Source organism: Portunus trituberculatus, chromosome 36 (assembly GCF_017591435.1).
Source record: "Portunus trituberculatus isolate SZX2019 chromosome 36, ASM1759143v1, whole genome shotgun sequence".
Lineage (NCBI taxonomy): Eukaryota > Metazoa > Arthropoda > Malacostraca > Decapoda > Portunidae > Portunus > Portunus trituberculatus.
The window spans coordinates 1,326,725-1,345,562 of NC_059290.1; the positions used below are offsets into that span (position 1 = coordinate 1,326,725).

The 18,838-nt window shown below is 48.0% G+C and overlaps 1 protein-coding gene across 8 annotated transcripts in view; it reads left to right on the forward strand.

The window, feature by feature from the left end:
• Nucleotides 1-18,838, forward strand: part of LOC123513514 (monocarboxylate transporter 2-like) — a 35,761-nt gene that overhangs the window by 7,528 nt on the left and 9,395 nt on the right. For 2 of the 8 annotated variants that reach the window (XM_045270719.1, XM_045270722.1), the window contains exons 3-7: nt 308-578; nt 657-1,460; nt 1,598-1,789; nt 2,297-3,493; nt 8,927-10,251. In XM_045270719.1, coding sequence (XP_045126654.1) covers nt 308-578; nt 657-1,460; nt 1,598-1,789; nt 2,297-2,445 — 1,416 coding nt within the window. In that variant the 3' untranslated portion in view covers nt 2,446-3,493; nt 8,927-10,251. Of the gene's footprint in view, nt 1-307; nt 584-656; nt 1,461-1,597; nt 1,790-2,241; nt 3,494-8,926; nt 10,252-18,838 lie in introns of those variants that run through there. The other 6 variants (XM_045270723.1, XM_045270720.1, XM_045270721.1 and 3 more) reach the window with 6 other exon arrangements.

The following is an 18,838-nucleotide window of genomic DNA, read 5'->3' on the forward strand; positions in this document are numbered from 1 at the left end:
CGTGCCTACACTGCTGTTAACTTTGGGGAATCATCTATGAAAATTTACCAATCAGATTCACTGCCTGTTTCTCTATGATATTTTGAGTGAAGCCATACAAATCTTTACATCATTATGACAATCTAAGTATCGTTGGTTAAGTAAGACGTGCTTTCATATTTTGCAATACATCAGTATTTTCAAGGCTCTCTCCCATAATTCAGCTAGACATCAGACTATCCGCAGTGCCACCGTAACTCATGTGGCATTGTCGATTGCCTGATGCTGGGGAGCCTCGAGCTGGTCATTTAGTGTCACATTTCCACAGATGGTGTTGCCTTTGCTGAGTCAAGGATTTGGCGTGATCTTTTCCCGCTACCTACTGCAGGAGGGCACCTCCTCCAGTCTCAACTTCTGGCTCTTCAACGCTCACTCATGTCTATGGAATGTGATGGGGCTGATGGTGAGGCCGTTGACGCAGGAGTTTGGGTGGAGACCAATGGCCATAACTGGGGTGCTGCTGGCCTTCATGGCCCTCTTGCTCTCCGCCTTCACGCCCTCGCCGGTGTTCCTCTTCTTCTCCTTCTCCCTGCTGTCAGGTCAGGTCAGAACACAGGGCGTGTGACGCTAATGAGAGGCAAGTCGCTTGTCGTGAAGCACGTGATGTGTCTCGCTAGCTGATACTTTCCGGTCGGCAGGCACGGGTGGCGGCTTGGTGATCGGCATGACCTACATCATCGTGCCATCCTACTTCAACCGGAGGCGCGGCATGGCCAACGCTGTGATGATGGCGGGCGTGTGCATAGGGCAGATGGTGGGCCCGCCCTTTCTGCGCTTCCTGCAAGACGAGTACGGCTTCCAGGGTGCAACGCTCATCCTGTCTGGCATCATCCTCAACTGCTGCGTGGGCGCCGCCTTCTACCACCCTGTCGAGTGGCACTTGAAGCCGCCGCTTCAACCTGCAAGCCCACCTTGCACAGAGCCTGCAGCTAAGGACTCCAGGCAGATTGAGAGTTGCGGCGAGGAGGATGAGTGGGTAGGTCTAGTGGCGCACATGCGGGGCAGAGGTGAGGATGGTACGCAGAGGGACAGAGAGAAATCAAAAAGTACGAAACAAGATGTAGTAGAGCTAAAGCCAGACAGTGATGTGCCTCAGCAAGGTGTAGGCCTAAGGATGTTGGTGAGGCGAGTGGCGCGCAACACCGTGGCAGACCTTGTCATCCTTCGCTCACCGCGTGCCTTAATCATTGCCTTCGGCTCTACCTTCTTCATCATCGGATTTTATAATTTCATTATGATGGTTCCATTCGTCATGCAGATCGCCGGTCACAGCCTTGCGGACGCCGCAAATTGCATCTCTGCCTCAGCCTTTGCCAACCTGGTGATGCGCATACTGGGTTCAGTGCTCTCAGACTATGCCTGGTTCAACATGCGCCTCGCCTACATGGCTGGCCTGGCCTTCACTGCCACCTCCATCATGGGTAAGGCAACGTCTTACTTCCACAAATGTAAACACACACACACACACACACACACACACACACACACACACACACACACACACACACACACACACCGTGCGTTCCTGCACACTTGAACTCTTCGTGTCCTCCCAAAGTGTTCCCGCTGCTGGAGTCGGTGCCGAGCATGATGGTGGTCATGACAACTTGGGGCATGGGCGTCGGCACCACCATGAGCCTCTTCAACCTTATCATGGTGAAATTCATGGGGCTTGAAAACCTTCCGCCGATGTTTGGGGGAACCTCGCTCATTCTAGCTTCTGGCTTCCTTACCATTGGTCCTCTTGTAGGTGAGTCTTTCTCCTCCCTCAAGTGTTATATATATACCTGTATTATTTGCAATCACTGCCTGCCCAGCCCATTCCTTCATCTCACCTCTACGCTCTTTTTTCTTCTCATATTTTTCCCTCTGATGCTCCTTTCCGCTCACCTCTTTCTGTATTTTACCTGTCCTTCAGCACGATAAGTCTCACCTGGACAGTTTCCGGAAACTATTCACAAATAGTCAAATGGAATGTTTCTTCTTTTATGAGTGCAGGCAGAACTTTGGTCGTGGTAGGAGTTCCAGCTTGATTTTACTAATCTTTACGGTGTTACTATATATATTTTTTTTTTTTTGTTTACAAGAATTTAGGTTTTTACATGACCTATATAAAGAAAAATAATTAGTTTACCTACAAAAGATGTGCATGGTTTGTGTTTGTCTGTGTACAAGACCTGTAGATTCTACCTCATCACTCAGTGTTACATCGCACCCTCCACCCGACCTGTCCTCACTGAACCCGGCACCCCTATAGGTCTGGTGCGGGACACGAGTGGCAGCTACCCAGTCAGTATGTGGGTCCTTTCTGGCTACGTCTACCTCGCCTTCTTCTTGTGGATGTTCATGCCAGCTGCCCAGGCGTACGACCGGCGCAAGATGGAGGCCGAAGCGGTGGCGTTGTAATCCAAAGACAGGATAAACCTCGTGTGGGGCTCGCTGTATGTCACAGCCTGCTGGGTGCTAATGTAAGAATGGCGGTGTTTTATTTTGTTGGTTTATAGTTTATCGTTCATAGGCGAATTTTGAGTTTACCTTTAAAATCTTCAGTTGCACCTGTGCAGTCAGTGGTCAGTGCGTGTCTTCATAAGATTATTGGTTATGAAAATTGCAGGTTACGTCTTTAGCAAACTTCTTTTTGAGCAGCGGTTCCTCAGATATGACAGAAATATTATGCATAAAGCAAGGTGATATTACTACTAAAGGTTTGAAGTGCTGTGTCATACCATTCTTCACAAATGAAATTTGAACAAGCGTCTGACAATGATGCCCGTTTGTCAGTGCTTGTTTCAGACCGTGACTTAACTGGCAAAAATATAGTTTGATATCATACGTGGTTAATGAGAGCAATTATTGGAGTAAATAGATATTCCAACCACTCATCCTTTCGTGACGTGACGTGACGTTTAACTCCGACCTAACAGTAACTACCCATTCAACCAGCAGTTCTGTCCTCTGCAACTGAGTCTCTGCCTAAGTACGGCACTGCGAGGGGAGGAGTCAGACAGAAACAGGTTGCTGTATTGGAGTAGCGAGACACACACACACACACACACACACAAATAGATAGATAGGTAGATAGACCAATTTTATTTACCACAAAACAATACTAACAAAAATAGTATCAACTAAACTTGGTCCAGATATATTGGAATCTGTATGACATTAGTAGTGAATTATTCCAATAAAGAAAAAAAATAAAGCGAACTAGAAGAAAAAAAAGTACATGAACAGATAAAACATAATGAATACAACGAAACACAAAAAAGAAAACACACAATAAAAGGAAAAGACAATAGATACACAAATAACATAAAACATCGTCTTCCATGAAGGAGCTCAGAAAATAAACCTAAAATTTTTACTAATACTAGAAATTCATAATATAAAAGCATAAGAAAGCGACGAGAAGAGCGTGTAGTATTCTCTGACTAGCCAAGACACGGATGGAGAGGTAAACCAGAGATGTTCATTACTGCTGTTTATTATTGTATACACAAGCGAGCGGAGATGAGTCGAGCGGTGCGTATGTCCCGGAGTTTCGGTGCTGATTGGCGAGTCCTCGGCTGAACATCCGGCTCGTGACCTCACACCATCCAGCTGGGGTCAGGTCACTGCGCTTGGCCCGGCTTAGAAGGGATTCGGCGTAGTGCGTGGAATCCCCGAGCCGTGCCGCACCTATAGTCCGACACAAATATGAAGGCCGCTGAGGGGAGACCTATCGGGAATTCCCCGGTTGCGGCGTCGCCAAACGTCGCAGCCCCAATTATAGGATTAACACTGAAGTGTGGAGAAACGCCCATCTCTCTCTCTCTCTCTGTGGTTTGTTACTACTTCCTCCTGTTTCTTATTACTATATAGTTCTCTCATGCATGTGTGTGTGTGTGTGTGAGATCCTACTTGCGCGAGTCTTTCAACAGTTTACGTATTGGTTCTCTTGTGACGCGGCATACACACACTCTCTCTCTCTCTCTCTCTCTAAAATAGACAAGTAGACATGCATCTTTTTTGCTGTTTTATTTTACTCTTTTTCCACACCACCCATGAGGTAAGAGTTAAGGTGCGTTTTTTTTTTTTTATAGAGGTTTTACCCTGTAGGCATAATCCTCTCTCAGCTATTTAATCAGACAGTTCTTCGTCAGAAGTGTCCTCCACATTGATAATAAAAGAATCCTCTAAGCAGAACTTGTTGACGCTGTAAATAATTAATTTCTCTTGACTATGAAGGTTGCGATGGCGAGTAGCGCGGACGAGATATTCACCTTCCATCCTGAGCGACAGGGAGGGGAGGAGTGACTCGATTTGACCTGGGGATTATCAGCGGTCAGGGAGGTTGACCTCACCCATGTCCAACCTTGAAAAGTAGCAACGCTGGAGAGCAGTGGTGCTACATTTTGTGGTATCTATACAAAATCATTGTCTTCATTACACTAAAACAATATTCAAAGCTCTCTGTACATCCTTATTAGAAATTTAGAGGAATACACTTTTATGACGGTTCATTAAGATGTAAGTTAATAATGAGATCGAAACATGTGCTACGATGCTTGGCGACGCCGCAGCCGGGGAATCCCCGTTAGGTCTCCCCTCAGCGGCCTTCATATTTGAGTCGGACTATAGTCCAGCTGTTCTCAGGTAGTTCCACACCTGGGCCGGATTAGCGTGGCGGAAGTAGTAGTGGTAGTAGTAGTAGTAGTAGTAGTAGTAGTAGTAGTAGTAGTAGTAGTAGTAGTAGCAGTAGTAGTAGTAGCAGTAGTAGTGTGGTTCTCTACAGTACACCCCCTCCCCAAAGAAGGAAAAAAAAAAAACGAGGCATAAGGGGCGTAGCAAGGAGCCTCTAAGAGGCCTGGAAAAAGTGGGTGATGACGCCGGGAGAAGTGACAGGGGGAGGAGATGGGGGCTGGGAGACAGGCGGAGTGGGTGGCGGTGGTTGGGTGCTTGCCGGCGGCTCCTGGTCTGCCAGGGGGCGAGGTGAGGACGCCGGCCCCGACGAGGAGGGGATCCCCGCGGTGGCGCCCGCGGCGGCAGGCAGCACGGTACCACCTCCCTGGGGTGAAAAAGGCGCAAGGGCTCCGCCGCGGGAGGAAGGTGCTGCTGTGGGAGCAGGGGCGGCGCCGTGGGCGGAGCAGGAGACAGGTGAGCCGCCTTCACCCGGTCCCACGAAGCGACGTACGGACGGCCCTTAATCTCGAGGGTGACGTATTTCTCGCCCCTGTGCAGCACACGATATGGGCCCCCATACGGCGGCTGGAAAGGCCCTGTGGTAGCGCCAGTCCTCAGGAAGACAGCTGCCGCGTCACGGAGGTCCGCCGGGAAGTGGGTGGGGCGGGAGGGGGGATGGACGAGGAGGAGTGGGCCGGAGGTTCGCCATAGCCTGCCGCAACACCGGAAGGAAGGCCAGAGCGTGTCCCACGGGCGGCCCAGGTGCCGCGAATTGGCCAGGAAGCCTCAAGTCCTCCCCGTAGACCAGCTCCGCCGGCGTGTGATGCAAGTCCTCCTTCTCCGTGGCCCTCCAGGTCAGCAGGATGATCGGGAGGGCGTCAACCCAGCCACCAGGATGGGGGAGGGCGCGAATCGCCTCCTTGAGACGCCGGTGAAAGCACTCCACCATCCCGTTGGCCTGTGGATGATAGGCTGTGGTGCGTTGGCGCGACGTGCCGAGGAAGGCCATGAGCTCACCCCAGGCGTGAGACTCAAACTGCACCCCCTGGTCGGTGATGATGGTGACCGGCGCCCCGAAGTTTGACACCCACCCCGAGAGGAAGTGGGCGGCCGTACACTCCGCCGTGCTGTCAGGCATCGGAATCGCGGTACCCCAGCGTGTGGTCCGGTCTACACAGGTGAGGAGGTACCGGTGGCCGCGGCAAGGTGGAAGGGGGCCAACCAGATCTATGTGGACTGTGTGGAAGCGTTCCGTGGGTGTGGGGATGGTCTGCAGTGGCGTGCGGGTGTGGCGGTGAGTCTTGGCGGCCTGGCAAGGAAGGCAGGTACGGACCCACTCTTTAACTTCCTTCCTCATTCCTGGCCAGACCGCCCGCCTGCTGATGATGCGGTGCGTCCCCAAGATGCCAGGATGGTTGAGAGAGTGGTAGTGGCGGAAGATCTGCTGGCGGAACGGCCGCGGCACATATGGGCGTGCCTGCCCGCACGACACATCGCACCAGAGTTGCCGTGGAGAGTCGGGGAGCTGTTGCTGAACGAGCTGCAGTGATGTGGGCCCCTCAAGCAGTGCCTGTAGCTCCGGGTCGTCCTCTTGCGCTGCCGCCACCGCTTCGTAGTCCAAAGGTGGAGGACGAGACAGGGCGGCGACCATGCAGCAAGGAGCGTCGACACGGGAGAGAATATCGGCCACTGTGTTTTCCTCCCCCCGAATGTGCCTGAGGTCCGTGGTGAACTCAGAGATGAAGGCGAGCTGCCTACACACTCGGGAGGTGAAGTTGTCGCCCGTCTGGGCCATGGCGTGAGTTAACGGCTTGTGGTCTGTGAGCACGTGGAACTCACGGCCCTCCAGGAAGTGGCGAAAGTGACGCACGGCCTCGTACACTGCCAAGAGCTCCCTGTAAAAGGCGCTGTAGGAGCGCTGAGCCGGTTCCAACCGCTTGGTAAAGAAGGCAACCGGCCTGAGCTCTCCGGCGACTTCCTGCTGTAGCACCGCGCCCACAGCTTTCGCCGACGCGTCCGTGGAGAGCACCGTTGGGGCGTGGGGGACTGGGTAGGCGAGGCGGGTCAGGGAGACGAGCCGGCGCTTGATGGCTTGAAAAGCGCGCTCTGCCTGTTGCCCCCAGTCCAGGGGCTTAGGTGAGTTCTTCTTAACGCTCGGGGCGGGTCATGGCGTTAAGGTCCTTGTAATCCCCGCAAGCCCGCCATTCTCCATCCTGAGCCTTGGGCACCATGTGAAGTGGCGACGCCCAGTTGCTGTCAGACGGGCGCACAATGCCTTCCTCCAGCATGAGGTCAAACTCCTTGCGCGCAGCGTGAAGACGTTACGGGGGCAGCCGCTGGGGCCGAGCGAAGCACGGGGGACCAGTTGTCACGATGGAGTGCTGTACCCCGTGTTGGACCCGAGGCGGGGCTGACTGTGGGGATGTAAGGAGGGGAAACTCCTGCAGGAGGGCCTCGAACTGCGTCGCTTGGCGGAGGGTTGTGAGGGACGGCGTCGGCTGCGCGCAGGGCTCCGCGTGGATGATAGTGGCCGAGGGCTGGTGTAGGAGGCATCTGCGGCGTGGATCCACCAGGAGGTCGTGAGCAGCGAGAAAATCCACCCCCAGGATTACCTGCTCCACGGGAAACGGCTGCCGGGCAGGAGGGCCACGCGACGCGTCTGGGTCCCATACGTCGCGATCGGGGTGCGGTTTGCGGCCAGGAGGTCGTACGCCGTACGGGGTTGGGCGCGGCGGTCAGTGTCCGCTGCCGGAACCACACTCACCTCTGCCCCGGAATCCACCAGAAAACGGGCCCCGGAGCAAATGTCTCACCCAGAGAAGCGGGCGCTGGCTGGCGGGAAACTACTCTGGGTGCTGCGGCGGAGGTGACGGCGCAGGGGAGTCAGAAGAGCTGGGAGCTGGTTGACGGGGCCCCGGCGGCGGGACCAAGGCAAAGCCCTCCGCGGGCTGCGGAGGAGCGGGCGGCCAGTAGGGGTGCCTGGCACCGACCGAAGGCTGCGAAGGGGCGCGTCCAGTTAGCGGAAGCCCGGCCACCAGTAGGCTGCAGACGTGATGGAGAAGACGGCCATCCCGGGACCGCTGCTTCGCCGGCGGGGCCGACGTGTGGGCGACAGTAGGCCGTCCAGAGGACGCGGGCGCGTCATGACCGCCCATGAAACACTGCGGGGCCAGCGGCGGAGGCGGTGCAGGTTCCGTGGGGCCCCGGACAGGCTGTACAGCTGGCGGAGACAAGGCGGAGATAGGACGGCGGGGCAACGGGTCGGGGCAAAGACGAGGAAGAGAGGCGGGGGCGGGCAATGGTGTTAGCGGCCCCGCCTGCCCGTTTCCTGGCGGGCCAAGCACATGGCGGTCGGCAGCTGTGTGCCTCCTCCCCGAAACGCCTGTGATAGAAACAGACCCCAGCGTCCGTCTGGGTAGGAGAGCGGACGAGTAGAGCTTCCAGGCGCCGCAGGAAGGCCTCCACCGAAGCAAGGCGGGTCTCAGTGGAGCTGGGCACTGCAGCCAGGGTGGGTTACGGCGAGCCCCGAGGTCACCGCCGCCTGTTGCTGGAGGACATGGAAAGAGAGAGATTCCGCTGGTGCGGTTGGCTGGTCCGTCGGGGCAGCAGCACTGACGGCGCACAGGCAGGCCGGGGCGGGGTCTGCTGGGGGCGACACCACGTGGGCCTCGTGCACTCTGTCCACGAGGGCCGAGAATTCCTCCAAGGAGAGGGCCTGTGGGGCAGCCGCCAGCTGGAGACGGACAGGCTGCGGCAGGAGAGAGGAGAGTTTGTGGCGCACCATCTCCTCCGACCACGGGAACTTTGCCGCTCTGTTCAGGGCGGACAACCTTGCCAGGAGTGCCGACGGGCGGCCGCCCTCATACCGAGCTGAGTTAAGTGCGGCGAAACAGGCTTCACGGGACCGCCCAAAAGCCCCCGTGATGGCCGACTTAAGGCCGCCATACCTGTCTGCTTCAGGCAGGTTGGAGAGGACACTGTACAGACGAGCGACCACTTCTGAGGGGAGTGCCCGGACAACCGCCTGTTATCGCTGGAGGTCAGGGAGGTCCGCGCCTGCCCACACAGCTTCGAGGTGCAGGAACCAGGCCTCGACATCATAGGTGAAGGGCGGCACACGCAATATGTCACTGAATGCACTGCACTGCTCCATCACACGTCAAGGCTACACCCTCGGGGTCACCAAATGTAGTATTCTCTGACTAGCCAAGACGCGGATGGAGAGGTAAACCAGAGATGTTCATTACTGCTGTTTATTATTGTATACACAAGCGAGCGGAGATGAGTCGAGCGGTGCGTATGTCCCAGGAGTTTCGGTGCTGATTGGCGAGTCCTCGGCTGAACATCCAGTCCGTGACCTCACACCATCCAGCTGGGGTCAGGTCACTGCACCTGGCCCGTCTTAGAAGGGGATCAGCGTTGTGCGTGGAATCTCCGGGCCGTGCCGCACCTAGTCCAGCTGTTCTCATGTATATAGTTCCACACCTGGGCCGGATTAGCGTGGTGGAAGTAGTAGTGGTATAGTAGTAGTAGTAGTAATAGTAGTAGTAGTAGCAGTAGTAGTAGTAGCAGTAGTAGTTTGTTTCACTACAAGCGACTGTATGCAAACACTCAAATATAAACTTATATAAGCGAAAATTAAACCGTTAGAAGACCACAGTTGCATTGAACATCTATAAGCCTAAGAAAATAAAACTAGTAAAACTAAGATACTACACTAATCATATAAAACGACAAAAATTACAAATATAAACCATATTCACTATAAAACAGAGAGAGAGAGAGAGAGAGAGAGAGAGAGAGAGAGAGAGGTGATAACTTGTCTTCAAAAACATTCACGTGACAGATGTGACTAACAATTGCACAATCTGTTCTTTCCAGAAATAATATTTCCATAATAGTGGGTCGGAACTGTTGGCGTAGTGTGGAGGAGCGAGGACAGTTTGAATTTGCCCACTGGGGCAGTCTTTCTTCCAGGAGCAAGCGACCCCTTCCACGCCTATTCCAACGGTACTGCTGTGGTTACTCACTCATAGGTGCGTCCAACTTACTCATTCAACCTCTTTCACTTTGTTGTCGACGAAGTACTTCTCATGTACTTCATAAAGGGTATGACTAAGTTATACATCTGTACTCTACCGGAATCTGATATCCACTACATATTCTTAAGTTTTGTAAGTGCCAGATGAACACCGTTAATATTATTATGGATTGAATTGTGTACATAATGTGATGTTACGGGATCATGACTAATGTGACTGGAATGGCGTGTGCTAGTGGGTCGTCCTCCATACCACGCCGCTCGCCTCACATGCTCGAGAGGAACTTGTGCTGCCTCTGCTTGATTAAGGCTTGCAGAAGCGGACAGCCTAGCTCAACTAGGCAGAAGTGGTTGGGAGTGGTTTTTCAGACGCCTAGCATCTGTTTAATGCACCACATGTACTGCCTGGTTACGGGTCTAATATCACCATTCAGCCACGATCCACAGCCGTACAGCAGGGTGGACGTCAGGGCTCTGCGTTTGATAATAAAATAAAAATAGAAAAAAAGCTTTCTTCGTTTTAACATGCCTAATGTGAGTATTAGAAGAGTCATTTATCTGATTTTGGCTGTCATGGTAGTTCTGGGTGTGGCCAGCAGAACAGTGTCATCCATCAGGACCAGCACGTGTAGCCAGGCAAGAAACCCGTCTATGCGGCATTTTCATTTGGTTAATGTGATCAAGTCATTAACAAATATAGTAAATAATGTACAGGATGTCGAAGATCCTTGACGTACACCTACAGTGGTAGTGACAACTACTGTTCCCACAATGCACTCCGTAACTTAATACATTACAACAATAGCTCGTAACATAGTTATGCCACAACCCAATCTTTTTAGAACACTTAACAAAACATTCCTTAGAACCTTATCATAAGCCTTCGTAAAATCAGCAAATGTTACAAAATGATTGAGTCTCTTTCTTCTGATGGTATCACAAACACATTATTGAACAGTGTGGTAATACTTAGTAGCCACTCCGCAGGCAGAGCTCAAAGCGCACCGGCCGGCGTCCTGTCGGACCTACACACCTTGATAGCCTTGATACGCCACGCCTCATCCTCGACCTCTTGCATAGATATGGGATCATCTAGCACGAGGATGTCTACTGCAGTTACTAATTCATTCATATCAGGTTGGTGTACATCACGCGAGTTACATTGACACAGATAGATAGGTAGATATTTATTGACCACAAATGTACATACATAGGTACTGTACAAAGCATATTATTTTCATATCTATTGATCTTTAAAATTTCGTTTCATTATTAAAATAGTGTTTATAATTTGCAGTCCGTAATTAGGCATTTCAACAAAATTTTGCATAAAAAGAAACCCAAAGCCGGTAAACATCAAATAAAAACTATACTAGTTTATTATAACACATGAAGCTTAAACTTATCATGCAGGGAAAATATTAACTTAAAAGAAATCCCTAAAGTAAAGTAAAGTCTAAACCAGAGGGACATTAAAGCACAATGATAACCTAGCTAAAAATTATTCATTAAGACAATGGTTAAGCATCACCTAGGCAGAAAAGAAACTAAAAGAAACTCCAAAAGAAACTCTAATAGAAAGAAAACACTAAAACATCGAGACATTAACACACAATATATATATATATATATATATATATATATATATATATATATATATATATATATATATATATATATATATATATATATATATATATATATACACACACACATATAAGCCTGGCTAAATCCTCTGCAATAGAATAATATTCTACGACCCACCTGACCAGACATAGAACACACACACACACACACACACACACACACACACACACATGCATTACTATTTCTTATCATGTACACGTTAAGATCAAATCATAATTTCCCTTACAAGAACACAATGATTTCTTCTTCACAAACTCAAAATAATCAGTTCTGTGCCTCCACCTGCTTATCCTGTCAAGCACCCAACACTACGCACCACACTACACCAGCGTATTGCTCAACACTGCAGTCTTGCATAACGTCTACACAAGCTGAACTGTTTTAAATTTTTTATGCGTTTAAATCGCTCCTGGCAGGAAGTGGGGATGTATTGCTCTTTTGTGACAGTCAAGAGCATTGGAGTCACTGAAAAATGAGAACACAGCTCTCGAAGTTGGCAAGTGAGTTTTGTGTGGGCACGTTCTCATGTCGGCATTGAAGGCAACGAGAGAGCAGACGAAAGACGGCAATGACCTCCAGGGCAGCCTAACCTTGAAACAAATCAAGAGTAAAGTGAGACAAAAAAAAAAAATGCTGAAATACAGCAAAAGTGTGATAAAACTGATACACTCCATTATGTGAGAGTTATGAACGACACAACATTTGCGTATAAACATCATCGAGTGCTACGGAAAGACTTTGTACAGTGGAACCACACGCTTTTGGGTCCAAGGAGTCCCCAAACACACGGGTTCGAATCCTGTCCACGGTCCGAGTTTTAGAAGGGCTTCCTTACTTATGGTAATGGTTTCCAAACAGGTAGGCTTTCGGATAGGAAGTACCCAAAAATACCTCCTTTAGCCCATAAATTTCTATGACAACCCCACATTGTATAAAAAAAAAAACAAACAATAATGATAATAATAATGTGGTAGACACAGCCGAGGTGGGGGTAGTAAAGATGTCTTGGCAGCTTTGCCTCTTGGCAGCACTGCAGAGGCTACAAGATGTGGCATGAGAGCTGTCTGCATTACTAGGTGGCTGATCGAGCTGGAATTGGCTCAGACACAGGCCAGTCAGAGGAAGTAAGTCACCGTCGTAGTCACTCCGTCTCTTGCCGCCTGCCTGAATGTTCCCGCGCTGTCGCCGTTAACCCGCCACTTATATTGTCTCACTGTCCTCACTGCTGCTGTTAGTTGTGTAATTATGTGCTGTACTTTATCAGTTGCTCCTTTTCAAATAAGCTAAGAACTTGTGCCCTCATTGTTGTTAGCCTGCCTTTCCGTGTGTCTGTCTGAGTCATTTGCCAGCCCTGGTGTGTCTGGTAAGTACCAAGGTGCTTTAAGGTGTGCTGCCTCGCCTCTGCTAGTTAACGGATCCACGTTCAAGTTCCTGGGTGAGTTACCACCGCCTTCGTCCTGTACCTCCTATTCAACAGCTTTGTTAGAGGCTGTGAAAACGAGAGTACGACGACGTAACAGTTGTTAGAAGCTGTGGGATGTAAAATGCCTTTCCTAGTCCGGCTTATAATAATAACAGTAATAATGATAATAATAATAATAATAATAATAATAATGATACTAATAATGATAATTATAACATATATATATATATATATATATATATATATATATATATATATATATATATATATATATATATATATATATATATATATATATATATATATATATATATGCTCTGTGATGAAACCGCCAGCCACACTTTTCCCACTACGTGCTACATACACTGTCCGGGGCTGTCAGGCGTCAGACATCCTCATCTCAGTTTTGTCACTGATCACATCATTCACATGCTCAACGATAATGTAATTACAGAATTTCCTGATACAAGGAGAAACATAAGAAAATAGTATGAAATGATGTATATTTACATGACTAATATGTAGCCAGAATTGTTACTGTTATAACTTTTATTGCTGATAATATTCTTATAATCATGATGATAATATTAACAAGCATTTAATTATTATCATTATTGTTACTGTTGATATTGTAAATTATGCGTTGTATTTATGAACATGCCCGTATGCAACCATATTGTGAACGGGATGGTAGATACTATTTACTGTCAGCCTTTGCGAATCTGTACACAGTACTTATCTTAATAAATGCATCAATTCAAATCAATCGACTCCCTCCTCTGGATCTCTGGCGGCATCTGGCAGTGGACGCGGCTCTGTCACTCGGTGCAATATCTTCCCGTCAGCACAGTGATCGCTACGACAGAAACACCATGACAGTTACCGCCTCTGCCCACCACGGCACCACTAACAGGTATTCGTTAGGGGAAGAGCAGGAGGCGGTGTGATGCATTAGTATTAATATCATCTCCTCCTCCTCCTCCTCCTCCTCCTCCTCATCATCATCATCATCATCATAATTATCATCATCATCATCAGTTTATCATTGCAGTGCGGGCACAACAGACACTAGAGGTAGTAAATGTTTCGATTCTGGATGTTCGTATCATTGAAATTCGTAGGTCATTCTTCTATTGCAGTGTTTCTCATCTCAACCTTTGTTGGTTGGCAGCGCACTAAAGGCATGTTTTTGATTTGGCGACGCACCATCTCTTTAGTTGCATAATTAATTAACCTTTTACTCCTTCACGGACGGTGTGTTAACCATAATATCTCAGTTACACAATATTATTGATAAAATAATAGGTACAAATAAACAGCAGGAAACAGTGTGTACTGTAAATAAACTATTATTACAAAAAATACATACCTTATCAATGAGACACCTGTGCCTGCCTGGATTTACATATCCTCTCTATGTTGGGAGGGACAGTTGAGACACTCTCATTTCCTCTTCAACAGAAAGCAAGTTTACTCAGGGACTTAATACCAAATACTTCAATTTTTAATACCAGATTCACTTTTTCAATACCAAACTAATGATAAAGCATGTTTTCGTAGTTTTATATTAGTACCTGTGAGTTGTATGACTTGCATGAGACGCTTAAATCTCGAAACAAGTGTGGCAACCGGAGGTTTTGAGAGAGGGAGGAACAGGGGAGGGACAGCCTGGAAGGATATGAAAAATAGTTGTCGTGGGTCGCTATCTGGTCGGCGTGGCCGTAACTAATGACTATTTATTCGAAGCCTTATAATGGTAATCCTGGCGTCTCGGGTCTGCTGGGTGACGTTGAAAACAGAATGATGCAGTACTGGCAAAAATTCACCCTGAACGTTCCGACTCAGATAAGAAAAACATTAATTAAACTTTTAATTACTACTTGCTTACTTTTATGGTAGCTCAGGAATGCTAGCTGACTGCACCTCTGATGGACGGGTACAGGACGTGTCCGAGTACTCGCGGCGCACTTATGTGATTCCCGCGGCGCACAGGTTGAGAAACACTGAATCTATTGGCTGACTACTATCCTGTCATCAGATCTACGAGTATCACCAGGTAAAGCGAGTAGTAGCTATGTATTCACCGATCATCTCATACCTAGTGTGCAAATGCGAAGAGCGAGAACCCCTCTCTCTCTCTCTCTCTCTCTCTCTCTCTCTCTCTCTCTCTCTCTCTCTCTCTCTCTCTCTCTCTCTCTCTCTCTCTCTCTCTATCTCTATATATATATATATATATATATATATATATATATATATATATATATATATATATATATATATATATATATAAATGACCTTTAGCCTGGTCAAATTTCATCTGTCTGTCTCTTCTTGATCTTCGCTTCACATAAATACCGCTCTCGCACCTTCATCATCTCAGTTGGCTCACTCTCTAAGCACCTCTCATTCTCTCAGCAATTCTCGTCACTTCTTGATACAGTGGACCCTCGATGCAACGGACTAAAAGAGGAGACCACTGGTCCATTAAAGTAGATTGTCCATTAGAGCGAGGGTACCCCCTAGGGTGTGAAAATACAATGGTGTCTCGGGATACGAGCGTCTCTCCTTAACAAGGAAAATATACTCGGAAAATTCGCCTTGTTATACGAGCATTCGCTTGGGTTATGAGCCACGTTCCTGCCCCTGCATGATGAATCACGCTTTCAGTGTCCACACACACACACACACACACACACACACACACACACACACACACACACACACACACACACACACACACACACACACACACACCAAGTTTAATTTTCCACATAGGACTATGGACATCTGGAACGGCTTGAGTGAAGAGATTGAAACAGCAGAAAATGTGCATACATTTAAGGAAAAATTGGATAAAAGTAGATATGGAGACCGGTCACTCTGAACCCGGCTCGCTCGAACACCGTAATACACAACTAAATAAATACACACAAATGGACACACACACACACACACACACACACACACACACACACACACACACACACACACACACACACACACACACACACACTACTACTACTACTACTACTACTACTACTACTACTACTACTACTACTGCTGCTGCTGCTGCTGCTGCTGCTGCTGCTGCTGCTGCTGCTGCTGCTGCTGCTGCTGCTACTGCTACTGCTACTACTACTACAACCGCTACCACTACCACTACTACTACTACTACTATTACTACTACACCACCATCACCACCACCACCACCACCACCACCACTACTACTACTACTACTACTACTACTACTACTACCACCACCGCCACCACCACCACCACCACCACCACCACCACCACCACCACCACCACTATTGCTACTATTTCTTCTACTACTACTACTACTACTATTTTCCACTTTGTTTTTCATACTCAGTTAATTTCACCAACATTAGCATTGTCATTGCAGCTTCACCTACTTCATCCTGCTGTTGCCCTTTCTTCGCACACACACACACACACACACACACACACACACACACACACACACACACACACACACACACACACACACACACACACACACACACACACACACACACACACACAGGTCTCAGTCCTACCCGAAGATCGGTCTATGAGCTCTGAGCTGGCTCCGTAATGGGGAAGACTGGCTGGGTGACCAGCAGACAACCGAGGTGAATTACACACACACACACACACACACACACACACACACACACACACACACACACACACACACACACACACACACACTCTGTTATCTCCCCTCCATCCTGTTTATCTTCCCTGCATCCAGTTCCATATCCATCTCTCTCTCTCTCTCTCTCTCTCTCTCTCTCTCTCTCTCTCTCTCTCTCTCTCTCTCTCTCTCTCTCTCTCTCTCTCTCTCTCTCTCTCTCTCTCTCTCTCTCCAGTTTTCTTTGCCTCCCCCACCCATCAGCTCCCATTTTTTTTATTTATTTTTTTCTTGCTATGCCATGAACTATAGGTTGCAGGCTTAATATGTATATACGTATGTATGCATGCATGCATGTACAATTAGTGCTACCGCTTTTCCTGGCCTCCTCCACCCACCTGCTACCGCTTCATTTTGCTTTATCATGAACTGTAGGTTACAGGTACAATATGTATGTATGTATGTATGCATGTAGGTATTATGTCTGTACACTTGACTGGTCTCAGTACGCTTCTCCCGTGAGTTTTAAACTATCGGACAAACATTCAGGTCTGCTGGTTCAGGTGTTTGGAGGCTTACTGGATGAAACAGTACAGTTGAGATTGAGATCTCAGAAAATTTTCACATACCTTGGTAGTGTAGTGCGTAATGACCGTGGGCCGAGCCAGGAAGTTGTACGGCGGATTGGCCACGGCCTTATGGACTCACTCAACACGATTATTTAGCGTTGTCGGTACCTGTCCAAACTGATGAAGGTTCGGATCTTCAAGTCACTGGTGATCCCTGTCTTACTCTATGGTTGTGAGATATGGACGCTGAACACCGATCTGAAAAGGTGAATTGATGTCTTTGGTACGAGATGTCTTCGCAGGATCATGGGGGTACCGCTGGTATGACTTTGTGTCAAATCAGCGGTTGCTCAGCGAGACTGATTCGAGGCCGATTACCAGCATAGTCCGTCAACGCTAACTGCGACTATATGGGCATGTGACACGCTACCCGGAACCCGATCCTGCATATCGTGTTGTCTCCGAAAAGGATAACCCAGCATGGAGGAGGCCAAGGGGACGTTCACAGAACTCATGGTTGTGGCAAGTAGATGCCTCTTGCTGGAAGTTACTTGGCAGGGGAAGGAAGCCTGCATGGAGACTCGCGAGGCGTGACCACCTGGAGTGGCGCCATAGGGTATGCCAGGCGACGCACCCCCTAGCGTATGTCCCTATGATTGATTGATTGATACAGGATGACTGATATATGTGTGTGTGTGTGTGTGTGTGTGTGTGTGTGTGTGTGTTGTTTGTGTGTGTGTGTGTGTGTGTGTGTGTGTGTGTGTGTCTCCGTCAATATGTGTATATACTCCCTTTCATCATATGGTTCTGTTACTGGAGTTTTATGAATTGAATAAAGTCAAAGATTTATCACTCTTCTCACTGTTCATCCCAGTAACTCTTGTGTAGAATAAAGTTATTCATCTTATTATTTGTCTTTGGGTAAATTAAGATTGGTTTTCTTTTTTGTCTTTTATTTAACAAAACATATTTATTTAAGTGGGTAACAATCTTAACACACGACTGCAGTAACTTCACTCTCTCACTCACAGTCTTTTACTAGCTTTCACTGTGTCACGGTCAAAGTGCTTCTCCCTTTTTCACGATGACTGATGGCATTCTGCTGTTCTGACTGATGAGACTACCATGGAACCCTATAGTATTGATGTCATTAACACAGTTATGACGTCGACCAGAAATAACTGGCAAGTCAAGGGGTTGTCTACCTATGACGTACAATATCTCCTACCAGTGGGGTGTCTATAGATAACGAGCTGAAAAAGGGATAATCCTTACCGTTGTGTATTAAACAAGATGATTAGCGGTGTAATGTTACCGCTTGCGGCGACGAAAGTTCCTACATATATCCTTCCCTTTCACTCTACTATTCATGATTATTCATTCATTCAGTCTTCATTATTCTACTTAATTAGGTTCCATTCAATCCATCATAACGCTTGCTACAGGTTCAAGTTATTTGTGCGGTTTCGTGAGCAATGACAATGGAAACTTCTTCAGTGTTTATTACATTACGTTATATCTTGCCAGTTTTTCTTTTTTTTCTTTTACTTCATTTATCTTTATACTTAATTGTGATGACATTGCTGATTCATTTGTGCTTCTTTTTGGGACCAAAGAAAGTACTATAGCTTTACTGGAGATCATGATATTGTATTTACTTCCCATTAAGATCAATCAATATCCAAGTTTGGCTATTAATTATTGAAAATGCGAAAGGTTGTTTCCTGGTTCACAAAAAAAAAACTAAAATGTGCCAACAATAGTAGTGGCACATGCCTCGCCATCATTTGCATTGGCGTAAGGAGGCAAACTGTCTATAC